This window comes from Gastrolobium bilobum, unplaced genomic scaffold (assembly GCF_033153095.1).
Source record: "Gastrolobium bilobum isolate Gb01-03AN ecotype WA unplaced genomic scaffold, APGP_CSIRO_Gbil_v1 utg8466, whole genome shotgun sequence".
NCBI lineage: Eukaryota > Viridiplantae > Streptophyta > Magnoliopsida > Fabales > Fabaceae > Gastrolobium > Gastrolobium bilobum.
In genome coordinates, this window is record NW_026897055.1 from 200,279 (window position 1) to 214,753 (window position 14,475).

Here is a 14,475-nt window from a genome sequence, read left to right on the forward strand (position 1 = left end):
CGAACTTCCTCTATATACATAGCAATTATGTGCGTTCCATGGGTTGGATGCTTGAAGTTAGTATCATGGACACTTTTGTTCCTCCATCCCCAAATGAACCAACAAGAGATAAAAAAGACATCACGCCAATCATCTGAATTACTTTGATTCCAAGCTTTTGAGATATTATTTTCAACCCAATCTCTAAGATCCAAGCTGTAGAATAAGCTTTGCCGATTAGCTGAAACCAGAGAATTCCAAACACTTCTAGCATGCTTACAATCTCTTAGAACATGGAGGTTTGTTTCCAACTCACCAGGACATATTTTACAATGACCAGATTCCCCACTCCATCTAGATGTGCGGTCTTTAGTAAGAAGGCGGCCATGCATTATGATCCACATACAAGATTTAACACGTTGAGGCCCATGCCATTTCCATATAGTAGTCCAAGAATTTTTCAACGGCATGAGAGGGAAACCAAGCATGTTATAATACGCGGTTTTAACTAAAGAGCAGCCAACCTTTTGATTTCTCCAAATAATGCGGTCATTTCCATCCGATGCGCTAGGAATGAGAGCAGCTTGGATCCTTGCAACAACTTGATCATTGAGATATTGACGAATATAGGGAAAGTTCCATTGACCAGTATTGCTGTTCACGAAGGCACTAACAAGGAGATTCAACTCCAAACTAGTTGGAGTACGAGTAGCCAGAGAGGCAAGACACTCAGTTAAACCCAACCAATTGTCTATCCAAAATAATGCATCATTACCGTCTCCAATCTCCCATTGCATTGCTTGAAGAAAAGATGGCCAAACACTACACAGATTTTTCCAGAAGTATGAGTCATATGCTTTATGATTTACTTCCCTCCGAAGATCCAAACCTCTCTTATATTTACTTGTTACAACTCGAACCCACAACGAATCGGGCGAAGTAAGTATCGTCCATGCAAGCTTGTGAAAGAAAGCCATATTTTGGACACGAAGGTTAATCACCCCTAAGCCACCCATGCTCTTAGGCTTGCAAATATTATCCCATGCAACCAGATGAGATCTCCTTTGACCATTTTTATCACCCCAAATAAAGGCACGCTGCAACTTCTCTATTTCATCACAAATGGCTACAGGAAGCAGACTGTGTTGCATTTGAAATATAGGAGTTGCTGAAATAACGGAGTTGGAAAGTGTAATTCGATCGGCAAAAGATAAGACCTGGTTACTCCAACCAGATAACTTGTGCCTAATTCTTGCAACAACATCAGCATAATGGTCTTTGGTTACTCGACCATGTTTCATCATTGACCCAAGATATCTCCCTATATTGTGAGTTTGCTTGAAGTCACACACATTTGTGATATCATCTGCAATGTGAGCATCTGTATTTTTCGAGAAAAAAATACTAGATTTCGGAATACTAACCTTTAGGCCAGACATTGAACTAAAAGTCTCCAAGCAATCCACTATAACTTTGATTTGATCTAGAGAAGCTTCTGCAAACAACATCAAATCATCAGCAAACATCAGATGGGCTATCTTAGGACCTTTTGATCCCACAGAGATTGGCTTCCATCTCTTATTGTCAACCACATCTTGAATGAGATGAGACAATTTTTCCATGGCTAGAACAAAAATGTAGGGAGATAAAGGATCACCCTGACGAACTCCTCTTGAAGGAAGGAAGTCACCTGCAATGGCTCCATTCCAAAGCACTGAGACCTTATCAGAGTTGATACAATTCATGATAATATTTGTGAACCAGTGTGGGATTTGAATTTCATCCAAAATTTTACGAACAAACTCCCAATTTAACATATCATAAGCCTTTTCCAAGTCGATTTTAATTACCATGAAACATTTTCTTCCTCTCATTCTACGCATTGAATGGATCAGCTCTTGGGTGATGATGATGTTGTCCTGGATATGTCGTTTAGGAACAAAACTAGCTTGGAAGGGAGACACCATCTCTTCCATTAGGGGCTTCATTCTGTTAACCAGAATTTTACTGAGGATTTTATAAATGACATTGCACAAAGAGATTGGTCTGAGCTGCTTAGCACTTTCAGGTCTCTTTACTTTTGGAATGAGGACCAGAAGAGTCGAGTTCACAAGGTGAATCAAATTGGGATTCTGAAACATCATGTTAACATCCTTAATAACATTAGTCTTAATAAGACTCCAATTCTTATGAAAAAAGGCAGCTGGAAAACCATCTTCCCCTGGAGCTTTTGACCCATTGATACTAAAAACAGCTTTTGAAATTTCGTCATCCGAAAGATTACGAGTCAGATAAGATAGCAGATCATCGTGCAGAAGGGGCCAAGTAGTCTTTGATTTCACCCAATCACGATTAAAGACTTCCTCACTAAACAAGTTGCTATAGAAATCTGTTACCAATTGATGAAGTTGTCTAGCTTCCTTCACCCAAATCCCATCAGAATTTTTTAACTCAAGAATCCTATTCGATTCGAGTAGCTGTTTTAATGTGATAGAATTTGGTGTTTCTATCCCCATCATTTATCTATTTCACCCTGGCTTTTTGAAACCATAAGATCTCTTCTTGTATGAGAACCGCATCAAGGTCCTTCCTAACCTCTTTTTCTCTAGATTGGAGAGATAAGTTGGTATGATAATCAACATGATTCTGAATTTCTGCAATACTATGCAATAGGTTAGTCTTCCTATTGAAAATGTTGCCAAAGACTATCTTGTTCCATCTTTTTAAATTTGGAGTCAGATCATGCAGATTCGTTCTAGTGTCTTTCACAACATTCCAGCTCCTAGCCAGAAACTGAGTAAAGTTATAATGCTCCATCCAAGCAATCTCAAAGCGAAAGGGACGATTTTTCCAACCTGTGTCCAAGTTAGACAAGTAGACCAAAATGGGACTATGATCAGAATAAATCCGTGGAAGTACATTAACGCCAGCATCAGTAAAGGTAGTCTTCCAACTTGCATTAGCACAGGCTCGATCCAGCCTCTTAAAAACACGATCAAGATGAAGAAACTTCGGACCCTTCCATGTAAACCAAGGACCTGATCCTCCAAGATCCAGCAGCTTGCAATTATGAAGAACATTTGCAAAATTGGAACATCTGTTTAAGTTAACTCTACAGCCACCTTTCTTCTCATCCCGATTTGCTATTTCATTAAAATCCCCAGCCACCAACCACGGCCTATTACAATGGATACTAATGTTTAGCAGATCATCCCATAGCTCCTTTCTATTTTCTTCCCTAGGACTCGCATAAACTGCCGTGCAAGAAAAGGAAGGAACATGAAAATTCTGAACTTTAAAATGAACAAACTGTTTTGTGTGATTAACAATTTCAACGAGACCAGTCTCATCATTCCAGAGGATCCAAATACCCCCTGAGTAACCTTCTGCCTCTTGAACAAAAGCATGCTTAAACCCAGATTTTCGGATAATGTCAGAAGCTTTTTGACCACTACACCGAGGTTCTAGAATCACTACAATACTAGGCTTATATTTCCTAGTAAACAGAAAAAGCGATTTTTGAAACTGGGGTTTCACTGCTCCCCTACAGTTCCAGAAGAATAAATTCATTAAAAACTATGTTGAATGCAAGACTCCAAGGTTCTTGCATCCTTCATTCTTGAAATATCTTCCTGGTGAACTCTGTCCACCTCCATGCACGTAGAGATGGTTGAGGTTTCAGGATTTTGGATGTCGCTGCTGTTGTCAATTAATATATCAGGACCAGTTTTATGAAATGTGTCATATAACTGCTCTTGATTCTGGTTCAAAGTGCTATCTGCTCTCATCCCATTTTCCTGATCATGTTGATTTGCTTGCATAGGACTAACCGCCATGGGAGTAGCAATTGATGGAGATGGTGGAATGGGAGTATGATCTTCACGATTTTCACTCTGGACTGGACACCTCTTACCCGTGCTTGAAGAATGAGCCGCATGCATAGTAGGAACCGTTGATTTAGTCCTAGGGGTATCTTTGGACTTTTTGGATTTAGTCCATATTTTCTGAGGAATTTCAAACTGAGGGGCCCCCATATGAGGAGTAACAGAATTAATTATTTGATTATGATCCTCCTCATTAATAGGTCCAGCTGTTAATATTGCAAACCGTGATTGCGTAATTTCCTCCTTATCACCATGATTATCTCCATGATTATCGCTGGTCATAACTCCCTTATTACCATGATTACCATGATTATCGCTGGTCATAACTCCCTTATTACCATGATTACCATGATTATCGCTGGTCATAACTCTCTTATCACCATGATTATCTCCATGATTATCGCTGGTCATAACTCCCTTATCATTATTCCTTTGTAACGTTTTTGAACTAGCGTCTGGCTGGACTGCACCGGCCGTCTGAGGAGGTTGCCGGCTCCTGCGTTGACGGTTAACAACCATCCAAGGTCCCAATCCTTTGCTTCGATGGAATTCTGAGTTGCCAGGTTCCTCTTGATGAATTTGATCGTCATTATGAATATCGGATGAACTGCGTTGCTTTGGATCAGCTGAACAATTCTCGGTGCTATGTCCATATTTCCCACAACCAAAACAAATGAGCCCTAATCCTTCATACTCAATTTGTTTGGTAAATCCTTCCAGCACATAATCACCCTTTAATGGCTGAGATAGGTCCAGTTCCACACATATTCTTGCAAACCGTCCTCTTACATGAGCATTTGTATTGCTGTCTACCTTGATCATCTTGCCTAACCAGTTTCCAATCCTTCTAAAAAAAGCTTCATCATAGAATTCAATGGGAATATCCGGTAGACGAATCCAAGCAGCAATCTTAGCAATTCCAGCACTATTAGGTTTGAAAGTTGGTTCCCACTTCCTCAACGATAAATAATGACCCAAAACAATCCATGGACCACCGTTCAACGCAAAATTGAGATCATCCTTCTCACTAAACTGGACTACGAAAAAGTCATTACCAATATCAGTGACATTGATTTTGCCTTTTCTAGCCCATAAGACATTTATTTTTTTCTTCATAAACTCCACCGCAATTTTCTTCCCAAGGAGTTTAACAATCAGAGCTTTCTCCCAAGGTTTCCTCATTCTCTTCCTTGCTCTTTTGGTGCAACTAAAATAAGTACGCCCATCATCTTCCTCCCACATCTTAATTCCTCCATGGTTGACATCCTTTTCCTCAGCAGGTTCCTCCCCATCTGAGTCTTCCTCGGCAGACGCCTCTCCTTCCCATTCATCATCTTCTCCATTATGACGCATCAGAATTTCCCTCCAGGTTGAACGTTGGCCATTCTCATCTTCCATCCAACCTTCATGTCTAGGTATCATAGATACATCATTTGAAAACTGATCTCCCTCACCTTTATTCCTCTTATTACTTCTTTGAAGAATGTCAAGTTCTTCACTTGATTTGCCAGGATTCTTCCCATGATCACCTTTCTCTCTCTCACTCATCGCTCACCAATCTTCCACTGACCATAAAATTTGAGACTTTATTCTCATTGTTAGGTTATCTGAGTCTTTACATTTTATTTATTTATTATTATTATTATTATTTTATAAAAAAAATGATTAGTATACACCATAGCATTATCGTTTATAATTTTTTTTAATCATTTACTTGTGACATGGAACCCATTTGGATGGGCTTCTTGCTATAAGTGGGTATTTGGATAATAGCTTTTAAAAGAAGCATAAGTTAAAAGAAATTGAATTTTTTTTAAAAAAAATTGGCTTACCAAAAAAAATAAAAAATCAAAGGTCAAATATTTTTTTATTTCAAGATTCAAATTTACCCTAATTGCAACCTCAACCAGCCTCGTCACAATCATCATCGTCACCATGGCCATTCCCATCACCACACTACCACCTCCACAATCAGAGGTGGCAAAGCAGGTGGCCGGCCTTCCCTGTCATCAATCAGTTAAAAAATGAGTCAGTCATTCGCTTTTGAGAGTGGGCTGAAAAACTCAGCCTCCCATCGGATCGAACTTGTTTTTATTATTTGTTTTACTTTTTTTTTAATAATTTTATGCATACAAAATATTTTTTAAATTTAACATCCAAATAATTAAATTAATTAGAGTAAATACCCTTTTTGGTCCCTAGCAATATTAGCGAAATCCATTTTAGTCCCTGACAATATAAAAGTACCAAATTGGTCCCTAAAGTTATGAAAAAAGGGCCATGTTAGTCCTTCTGTCAACTCCTCCGTCACGGTCAAACTAACGGTGCTCATGTGGCACGTTATCTACTGACGCGGACTCCACGGTGGACAGGGTGGAAAGCTGGACGACGACGGTGGACACCCATGGAAAGCACGACGTCGTTTTACTTGAATGCAATTAATTGATAAAACCCAAATAATGAACCCTAAAATTGAAAAAAACCCAAATGCCTTCAATCGAACCCTAAACCGGAAAATTTATCCCCCAAATTGATGAGCAAATTTGTAAACAGCAAAACGCCGCCAGAAAGTTTGCACTTTGATGATTGAAACTCGACGAAAGACATTAAGCCATCAACCGGATTTCTGGGCGTGGGAGAAGATGAGTGTTTCTTCTGGCATGGGGGGGTCAAGTGGGAGTAAATCAATGGGGGGAAGAACAATGGCAAGGACCACTGGTTGGAGGTGCAAATGTGGGAGACAAAGTATTGTCTATACCTCCAAAACTGAGAGGAACCCAAACAGGGCTTTCCTTGGGTGTCCTAACTTCAAGGTACGAATTTGTAATCTACCCCTTTATTGAGTTGGAAAACTTGCTAACCATGGTGTTTATTTTTTTCAGGTGAAGAAGCCCTATTGTAATTTTTTTAGATGGGTAGATGACATGTGTAATGAACCCATGGAACTGGAAGAAGCAAGAATTCACACTGTGGAGTTGGATGTTGCTGAAATGAACTTCAAGTTGAAGTATGTGGAGATGATGATGAGAGAGCAAGATGTGAAGATTACTGAGCAAGGAATGAAGCTTCATCAGCAGGAAAGAAAACTGAATGATGTATACCTAAAGATGGTGGAGGAGTTAGATAGGATGGACAAAAAAATTAGGACAGTTGATAGGTCAGCTAGGGTCTTAGGTGCTTGTGTTGGTGTGATCATGATCTGTATGTTTGTTGTTAGTGTGGTAAAAGTGAAAACAAGTGACCCAAATGTATTTTTGCTTCAGTGAATTGTAATGAGACTCCTTCCTGTTGTTATACAAATTATGTTAGTTCAAATCTGTTTGTGTGTATTATCATATGGCCTATTATTAAAAAGTCTTGAATGTATTCCTTAATATATTATGGCATTATATATTATTGCATAGTTAGGCATCGATTGAAGGATAAAAGATTGCTACATTGTATCACAAACAGATATAGATGGCTACTGATATAGACACATAACTCATGACATTGCTGATACAGAAGTTGCATACTGTTATGCATATTTTGTTACTGATTGCAAAACACGAGGACCAATTAGGTCCCTGGCAATGTTACTCGAGGGTCGTTTTGGTCCCTGACTAAGTACACGGGGCACTTATTGGTCCCTGATTCCAGAATTATAGGACATGAGTTGTTGATGTCCAAATCAACAAAATGCAGCACTCATTTTAAAAAACAGTAGTGCATTACATCAGATACACTTGTTGTCCCTGACTTATATGCTTTTGAATGCAGTCCAGATCAACAAAATAAAAGTGCATGATATCAGAAATGCAGCATGTAGGGGTCCAAATTGGTCCCTGACAATGATTGTCGGGGTCCTAATTGGTCCCTGCATCCAGAAAATTGGACATGATCTGTTTAATCAGTAACACAGCACAAACCTGCACCAGAATGCAAATATGACAGCTAAATGACCAACAATAAGCTAACTCAGTTAAGAAACATAAAATGGACATGAACTTATCACATTCATCAACCCTGCCACATAACATGCATGTCCAGAATATAACCAGTTACATATAATTGTCTTCCTACAACTAGAAACCAGTAGTGCATTACAAATAAAAGCCAACTGATAGAAATTACAAGTGAGGCCTATAAATACAATCTTGGCCATGCATCAAAATGATTACATTATATCTGTAAAAGGCCTCAAAAAAAAATGGCCAGAATGTACAAAAAAAGGGCATTATATCCATTCCTTTTCAGTTGGCTCATGCACTACTCCCTTGTTCGTCTTCATCAGCAGCTCATTTTCTTAAGGATCGCCTCGGTGGCATGAAACCAGGTGTTGTCATGAAGTGCATAAATCTGCTTCGTGTGCCAGTGTTGGCTGCCTTAATTGTCTCTTCAGTCAACACTGCATTTGCTTCTTCTGGATTTGAAGGAGGTGAGCTGCATCCTCTCAAGTTGATTTGTTGTGCCTGAGAACTACCAAATCAGGTAAGTCAACCACTTTTCCATTTATATAGGTTAGGACCCCTTTATCATCTCTCTTCAACACACCCCCATGATGATACCTTATCACTATGTATTCATCCATCTGGAAAAAAAGCAACACAGGGCTGTAAATTACAATATATTCATGCGAACATCAGGGGCCACAAACCAATTTAAAAAATGGCAATAACCATGTACATCAAACTCATCACTGCCGAGAGGGGGGACAAGCCAATAACGTGGAAAAAAATTGCACCTTTACAAATTATGCATGCTCTAAAAAATTGGTGACCACAATGCACTAAAAAATGGCAATATACTTTACAAACTGGTAGTGAAGGGGACCACATACATAAATGGGTATTTTTTTTTAACCCTAACCATGATAACTCACAATGGAGCGCACATGGGGGACCATTCTCCAACAAAGAATAGACAACATCAGGTGATGGGGGACCACAAATATTGAAGATTTCCTAAAAAAACACTTACCTTACTGCATGTAAGAAAACCAGCACACTCGAACTTCCCTTAACCACCACAGGACCAGCCTTTCGACAACCTTCAGGGTGTGTTTGGTACAGGAGAAATTTTTTGGTGACCGGGAATCATGATTAATGGGAATTCAGTAGAAATTGAGTTTACTTGGAATCTTACGAAAGATGTGTTTGGTTCGCCAAAATATTACCGGGAATATTGGGTAAAAATTACTGATTCCATATTTGGTTTAGAACGAAATATGACTTGGAATATGAGGTTATTTTACAAAAATAACCCCAAACTATTTTTACTTTTGTAATTGATAGATTGGGTCTAGATTTTTATGTGTATTGGGGTATTTTTGTCTCAAAATTTATTGTTGTGCTTTCCTTTACTTGGTATTCTGATTGGTATTCCAAATTACCATATTATTTTTGGTAATCTGAATAGTGACTTTTCTTTATAAATCAAATTACCGATAATCCTTGGATATCCGGGAATCGTAATTTATTCCTTCTACCAAACGTGGTAATTACATTTACCAAAGAAGGATTACCGGTAATCATCTCCAAAAACTTGAACCAAACACCCCCTCAAAGTCCACGCTCGATTGCCTTCCCTGCAACCACCGTCTTCGACAACCCTCACCGTTCAACGAAGCTTCCAGTGGAGGTCAACAATGGTCTTCCAATCATATGCAATAACTTAGTGAAAAAAACGAGTCTCCACGGTTACTTGCAGTGTTGGTGCCTCTTCATTTCTGAAGAATAAAACGACGTCGTTTGGTCCTTTGGAAAGCTTTGCAATCCTTTTGATTCAAAATGTCGTCGTCCAGCTTTCCACCGTGTCCACCGTGGAGTCCGCGTCAGCAGATAACGTGCCACATGGGCACCGTTAGTTTGACCGTGACGGAGGAGTTGACAGAAGGACTAACGTGGCCCTTTTTTCATAACTTTAGGGACCAATTTGGTACTTTTATATTGTCATGGACTAAAATGGATTTCGCTAATATTGCTAGGGACCAAAAAGGGTATTTACTCAATTAATTAAATTTTTTTTCACATTATACATCCAAATACAAAATAATTTTACCTTTTAAAAAATAAGATATTTCAAATTCTTTTTTCAAAAGCCGCCGCATCAATAAATTAGGAAGGATTAAGGTGACTTGATCCAAAATCAGGGCAGAAGGATCCTACTTGTGCTCAAGATAGATCTATTGGGCCTTAAAAGATTAAACTGGGCTTATTATAAGTTGGTGACTCGTTGAGAATGCAAATGGGTTTCCAATAAGCCCAGGGTTAAACACCAAAACCTTAAGGGGTGTTTGGTATGAGTATTTTAGTTGGAATGATGAAAAAGTGAGGTGAGAAAAATTTATTTACTATGTTTGGTACGAGGAAAGTGAACAAAACAACAATTTTTATTCCTCCATCATTTCCCATTTCAACTACACAAAACTAAAAAACTATCCCACCCAGGGCATGGTATTTATTTTTTCCCATTAACTCGAATTCTGAAGAAAACATTTTGAGACCAAAATACCCTGCTGGAGATTGGTACTCGGAGGCTGGAGATCAGCAAGAACCACAACCACAAATAAGGCATTGGAAAGAGAAGAACGACCATTAGGGAAAAATAGGGGAACTTTGCAAGATGCGGATGGAGAGCTTCAAGGACCTGAACGGAGAACTAAACAAGTTCCCAACAGTTCCACCACCATCTCCCATCTTGCACTCACCTTCACCACGCACGCTGTTGGAATCGACATTTTGACGCCACCCACCGAGCTCCACTGTTGCAGACCAGCTACTTGGGCCTAACATCAACAGGCTCGTGCGTACTAGGAAGGAGCTCAATTACTTACAAGACTACTTTCAGTAAATAATTAGTTATAAGATATGTTCAGTATTGAGAGGAGAGAATACTGTATTAGTTAGTTACGTGAAATAGATGACTATTGTAAGGGAGATAGTATAAAGCCCATGAGGGGCGTGAATGAAAAACTAAGAAAAGTTGGACAATCTCTCTCTCTAATTTCCCTTTCTCTCTCATCCTCTTCAATCTCTCTTTCTGTTACGTCTTTCTCCTTATCTCATAAGAAAAACCCTTACAATTTGGTGCTTTTATCGAGCTCACCCCCTGCTTCATGGCGGAAAATACCAGATTAAGGGAGTTGAGCGGTCATCTCGATACCCTGGAGCAGCAATTTCGTGCTGCTGAACTCGTTCGAGAACAACAACATCTCGCTCTTCAAGAGTCACAAACGCAGCTGCAAAAATTACAACAAGATTTCCAGGATTCTCAGAATCGCTTTCATAAAGACCTCAACCGCCTCATTGAGTTACAACAAGCCAATTCGTCGTCCAATAGAGGGTTATTGGGCTCTGGTCCAAATGCTGGATCTGGATCTGACACAGATCCCTCTAGATCTCGTCATGTCAAGTTGGATTTCCCTCGTTTTTCACTTGGCGATCCTACTACATGGATAATTGCAGTGGAAAGGTACTTTACATTCTACCAAGTTCCATTACCTGATCGTTTAAATTTGGCTACGTTCCATTTAGATGAACCAGCGGCGAGCTGGTTTTATGGCTTGGATCAAAATGGGCTGATGACTGACTGGCGTACATTTTGCATCGCCTTACATCACCGTTTTGGGCCCTTCGAGTTTGACGATCCTGCTGGTACCCTGGTTAAGATCCATCAAACTGGGTCAGTGTTGGAATATCAGGCTACGTTTGAAAAACTGGTCAGTAAAGTTCCTGGTCTTTCGAGAACATTACTTAGAAGCATTTTTATTTCTGGGTTAAAACCTCACATTCGAAGATCTGTGTTAACACTCCGACCCAATGATTATCATGAAGCATTTTCCTTGGCTCAGGTTTATGAGGACCAGACCCTTGAGGCTCGTTTTTCACGTTCGTGGCAGTTTGCTGCTAAAAGCCCAAGCTCTTTACCTGCACCTACTCCCACAGGCCCATTTCCAGCTGTGCCTATTAGGCGGCTGTCTCCAGCTAAGATGCAAGTTAAAAGAGACAAAAACTTGTGTTATAATTGTGATGAAAAATATTCCTTTGGGCACAAATGCAAAGGTTGTGCTTCTTTATTGTATTTCGCGGGTACGGGTGATGATCCAGACCCTGACCCAACAGAGGTGGTTTCTGAAATTCCCACATCCGAAGTGATACCTGAAATTAGCTTTAACGCTTTGTTTGGCCATCATAGTTCACATTCTTTCCGTTTAACAGGCACTGTTACGGGAAAACATGTTCAGGTGCTAGTGGACGGTGGTAGCACACATAACTTCATTACGGCTCGTATGGCTTCATTCCTGGGTCTCACACTACACCACATTAATTCCTTCCAAGTGCATGTTGGAAATGATGATGCTCTTTCTTGCACAGCGTCTTGTGTGGATGTTCCCTTACTTCTGCAAGCCCACTAGTTCTGGGTGGACCTTTTTGTCCTCGAGCTCAAGGGAGCGGATATTGTTCTGGGAATCCAGTGGCTGGCAACTCTTGGGCCAATCATTACTGATTATTCTAAACTGACTATGGCCTTTCATTATAAGGGGCTTGATGTTCTTCTCCAGGGCGTGGACCCTACCCCACCTACCCAAATTTCTAATGCTCAACCCCACAAATTAGTAACTCAAGATTCTGTTTCCTCTTGTTTTATGTGCCTTACTAGCACAGTTCCCACCCCATCCTTAGTCCTTCCACCTACGCCACAACACCCCCAGATTCAACATATTTTGACCCAATTCCAAGATGTTTTTAGCACCCCCACTACCCTACCCCCTGATGGATCCTTTAACCATCATATCCATCTACTTCCTAATTCCAAACCAGTACAGGTCCAGCCTACAGATATCCCCATTTTCAGAAATCTGAAATTGAGCGTATGGTTGGGGACATGCTAGCTGTTGGCCTTATTCAACCTAGCAAGTCTCCTTTCAGTTCACATGTCCTTTTGGTTCGTAAGAAGGATGGCACTTGGCGGTTTTGTGTGGACTACCGTGCCCTCAATGCCATTACAGTTCTTGACAAATTCCCCATTCCCACCGTGGATGAACTCCTAGATGAACTACATGGGGCAAACATTTTCTCCAAACTTGACTTACGGTCAGGTTATCATCAAATCAAGATGGCTTATCATCAAATCAAGATGGCTTCCCAGGATATCCATAAAACTGCTTTCCGGACACACAGTGGTCATTTTGAATTTCTGGTTATGCCATTCGGCCTTTCGAACGCCCCATCTACATTTCAGGCCACAATGAATTCTGTTTTCACCCAATTTCTAAGAAGATTCGTGGTTATATTCTTTGATGACATTCTTATCTATAGCCCTTCTATCCATGCCCATACAGACCACTTAACCCAGGTTCTACAAACACTACGCACTCACCAGTTTTTTGCTAAGTTAACCAAGTGTTCTTTTGGTGTACAGGAGATTCAATTTCTAGGTCACATTCTGTTTGCGGCTGGGGTTTCTCCAGACCCTACCAAGATTCAAGCGGTGGTGGATTGGGCAATACCTAAAACGGTTACACAACTTAGGGCCTTTTTGGGCTTATCAGGTTATTACCGGCGATTTATCCAGGGCTACGCCACAGTGGCTGCTCCGCTCACAAACTTACTCTCTAAGGATGCATTCGAGTGGACACCAGCCGCTGAACAGGCTTTCAATTCTCTTAAGCTACTGTTGACTAATGCACCAATTTTATCTTTGCCCAATTTTAATCGTCCTTTTGTCTTAGAAACGGACGCGTCAGGGGTTGGAATCGGTGCTGTTTTATTACAAAGCGATCACCCCATTGCTTTTTTTAGCCGGAAACTGTCTAAGAGCATGCAATCAAAGTCAACTTATTTTCGCGAGATGTTTGCTATAACTTCGGCAGTCGCTAAATGGCGACAATACCTTTTAGGTACATCTTTTATCATCAAGACTGATCACAAGAGCTTATACCACTTGATGTATCAAGTGATTCAGACTCCTGAACAACAACAGTTTCTGGCGAAACTGTTGGGATTCAATTTCGTCATACAATATAAACCAGGCAAGTCTAACGTGGTGGCTGACGCTCTCTCACGCCAGCCTGAGGGGGATGTTGATCACTTATCCCCTACTCTAATGGCCATCAGTGGCCCTGTCTCACAATACAGTTCCATTATTCAGTTCGAGTTACAATAGGACCCCTACGCTACACTAATTCTACAATAATTACAACATAATCCTTCTAAATGGCCTCACTGGAGGACACAACACGGTCTGATGTTTCATCGTCATCGTCGGTTCATTCCTGCGGCTTCATCGTTGATTCCGGTCCTTCTCCATGAGTTCCACTCGTCCATCGTTTGTGGCCACGCTGGGGTCCGTCGCACCTTGCTCCGTTTGGGTGCCAAGTTCACCTGGAAAAAGATAAAGACAGATGTTCAGCAATATGTCTTTCACTGTGAAATCTGCCAGAAAACAAAAGCACCCAATCATTCCCCATATGGTCTCCTACAGCCCCTACCCATTCCAGACACCATCTGGTCTGATCTTTCAAAGGATTTCATTACTCACTTACCTTTATCTGGCGAATTTTCAGCTATCCTAGTGGTGGTTGACAGGTTAACCAAAGGTGCTCACTTTGTGGCCCTTCCACCAAAATACT

At 40.5% G+C, this 14,475-nt stretch overlaps 1 protein-coding gene across 1 annotated transcript; it reads right to left on the reverse strand.

Moving 5' to 3' along the window:
* Positions 1-2,502: 2,502 nt before the first annotated feature.
* LOC133303776 (uncharacterized) lies at positions 2,503-5,411 on the reverse strand. Its single transcript, XM_061503751.1, has 4 exons — positions 4,313-5,411; positions 3,574-4,069; positions 3,124-3,523; positions 2,503-3,039 (listed from the first exon to the last, which is right to left on the reverse strand). Exons 1-4 carry the CDS (start codon positions 5,409-5,411, stop codon positions 2,503-2,505), a joined length of 2,532 nt encoding a protein of 843 aa, XP_061359735.1.
* Positions 5,412-14,475: the final 9,064 nt, after the last annotated feature.

What these genes read in the sequence shown, in the direction of transcription:
- LOC133303776 (XM_061503751.1), bottom strand. Translation starts at nt 5,411, where the DNA reads ATGAGTGAGAGAGAGAAAGGTGATCATGGGAAGAATCCTGGCAAATCA. An exon ending in TGCAGTCCAGCCAGACGCTA is followed by an intron (nt 4,070 to 4,312) that starts GTTCAAAAACGT and finishes CAATATTAACAG; the next exon opens with CTGGACCTATTAATGAGGAG. An exon ending in AAGGATGCAAGAACCTTGGA is followed by an intron (nt 3,524 to 3,573) that starts GTCTTGCATTCA and finishes CTGGAACTGTAG; the next exon opens with GGGAGCAGTGAAACCCCAGT.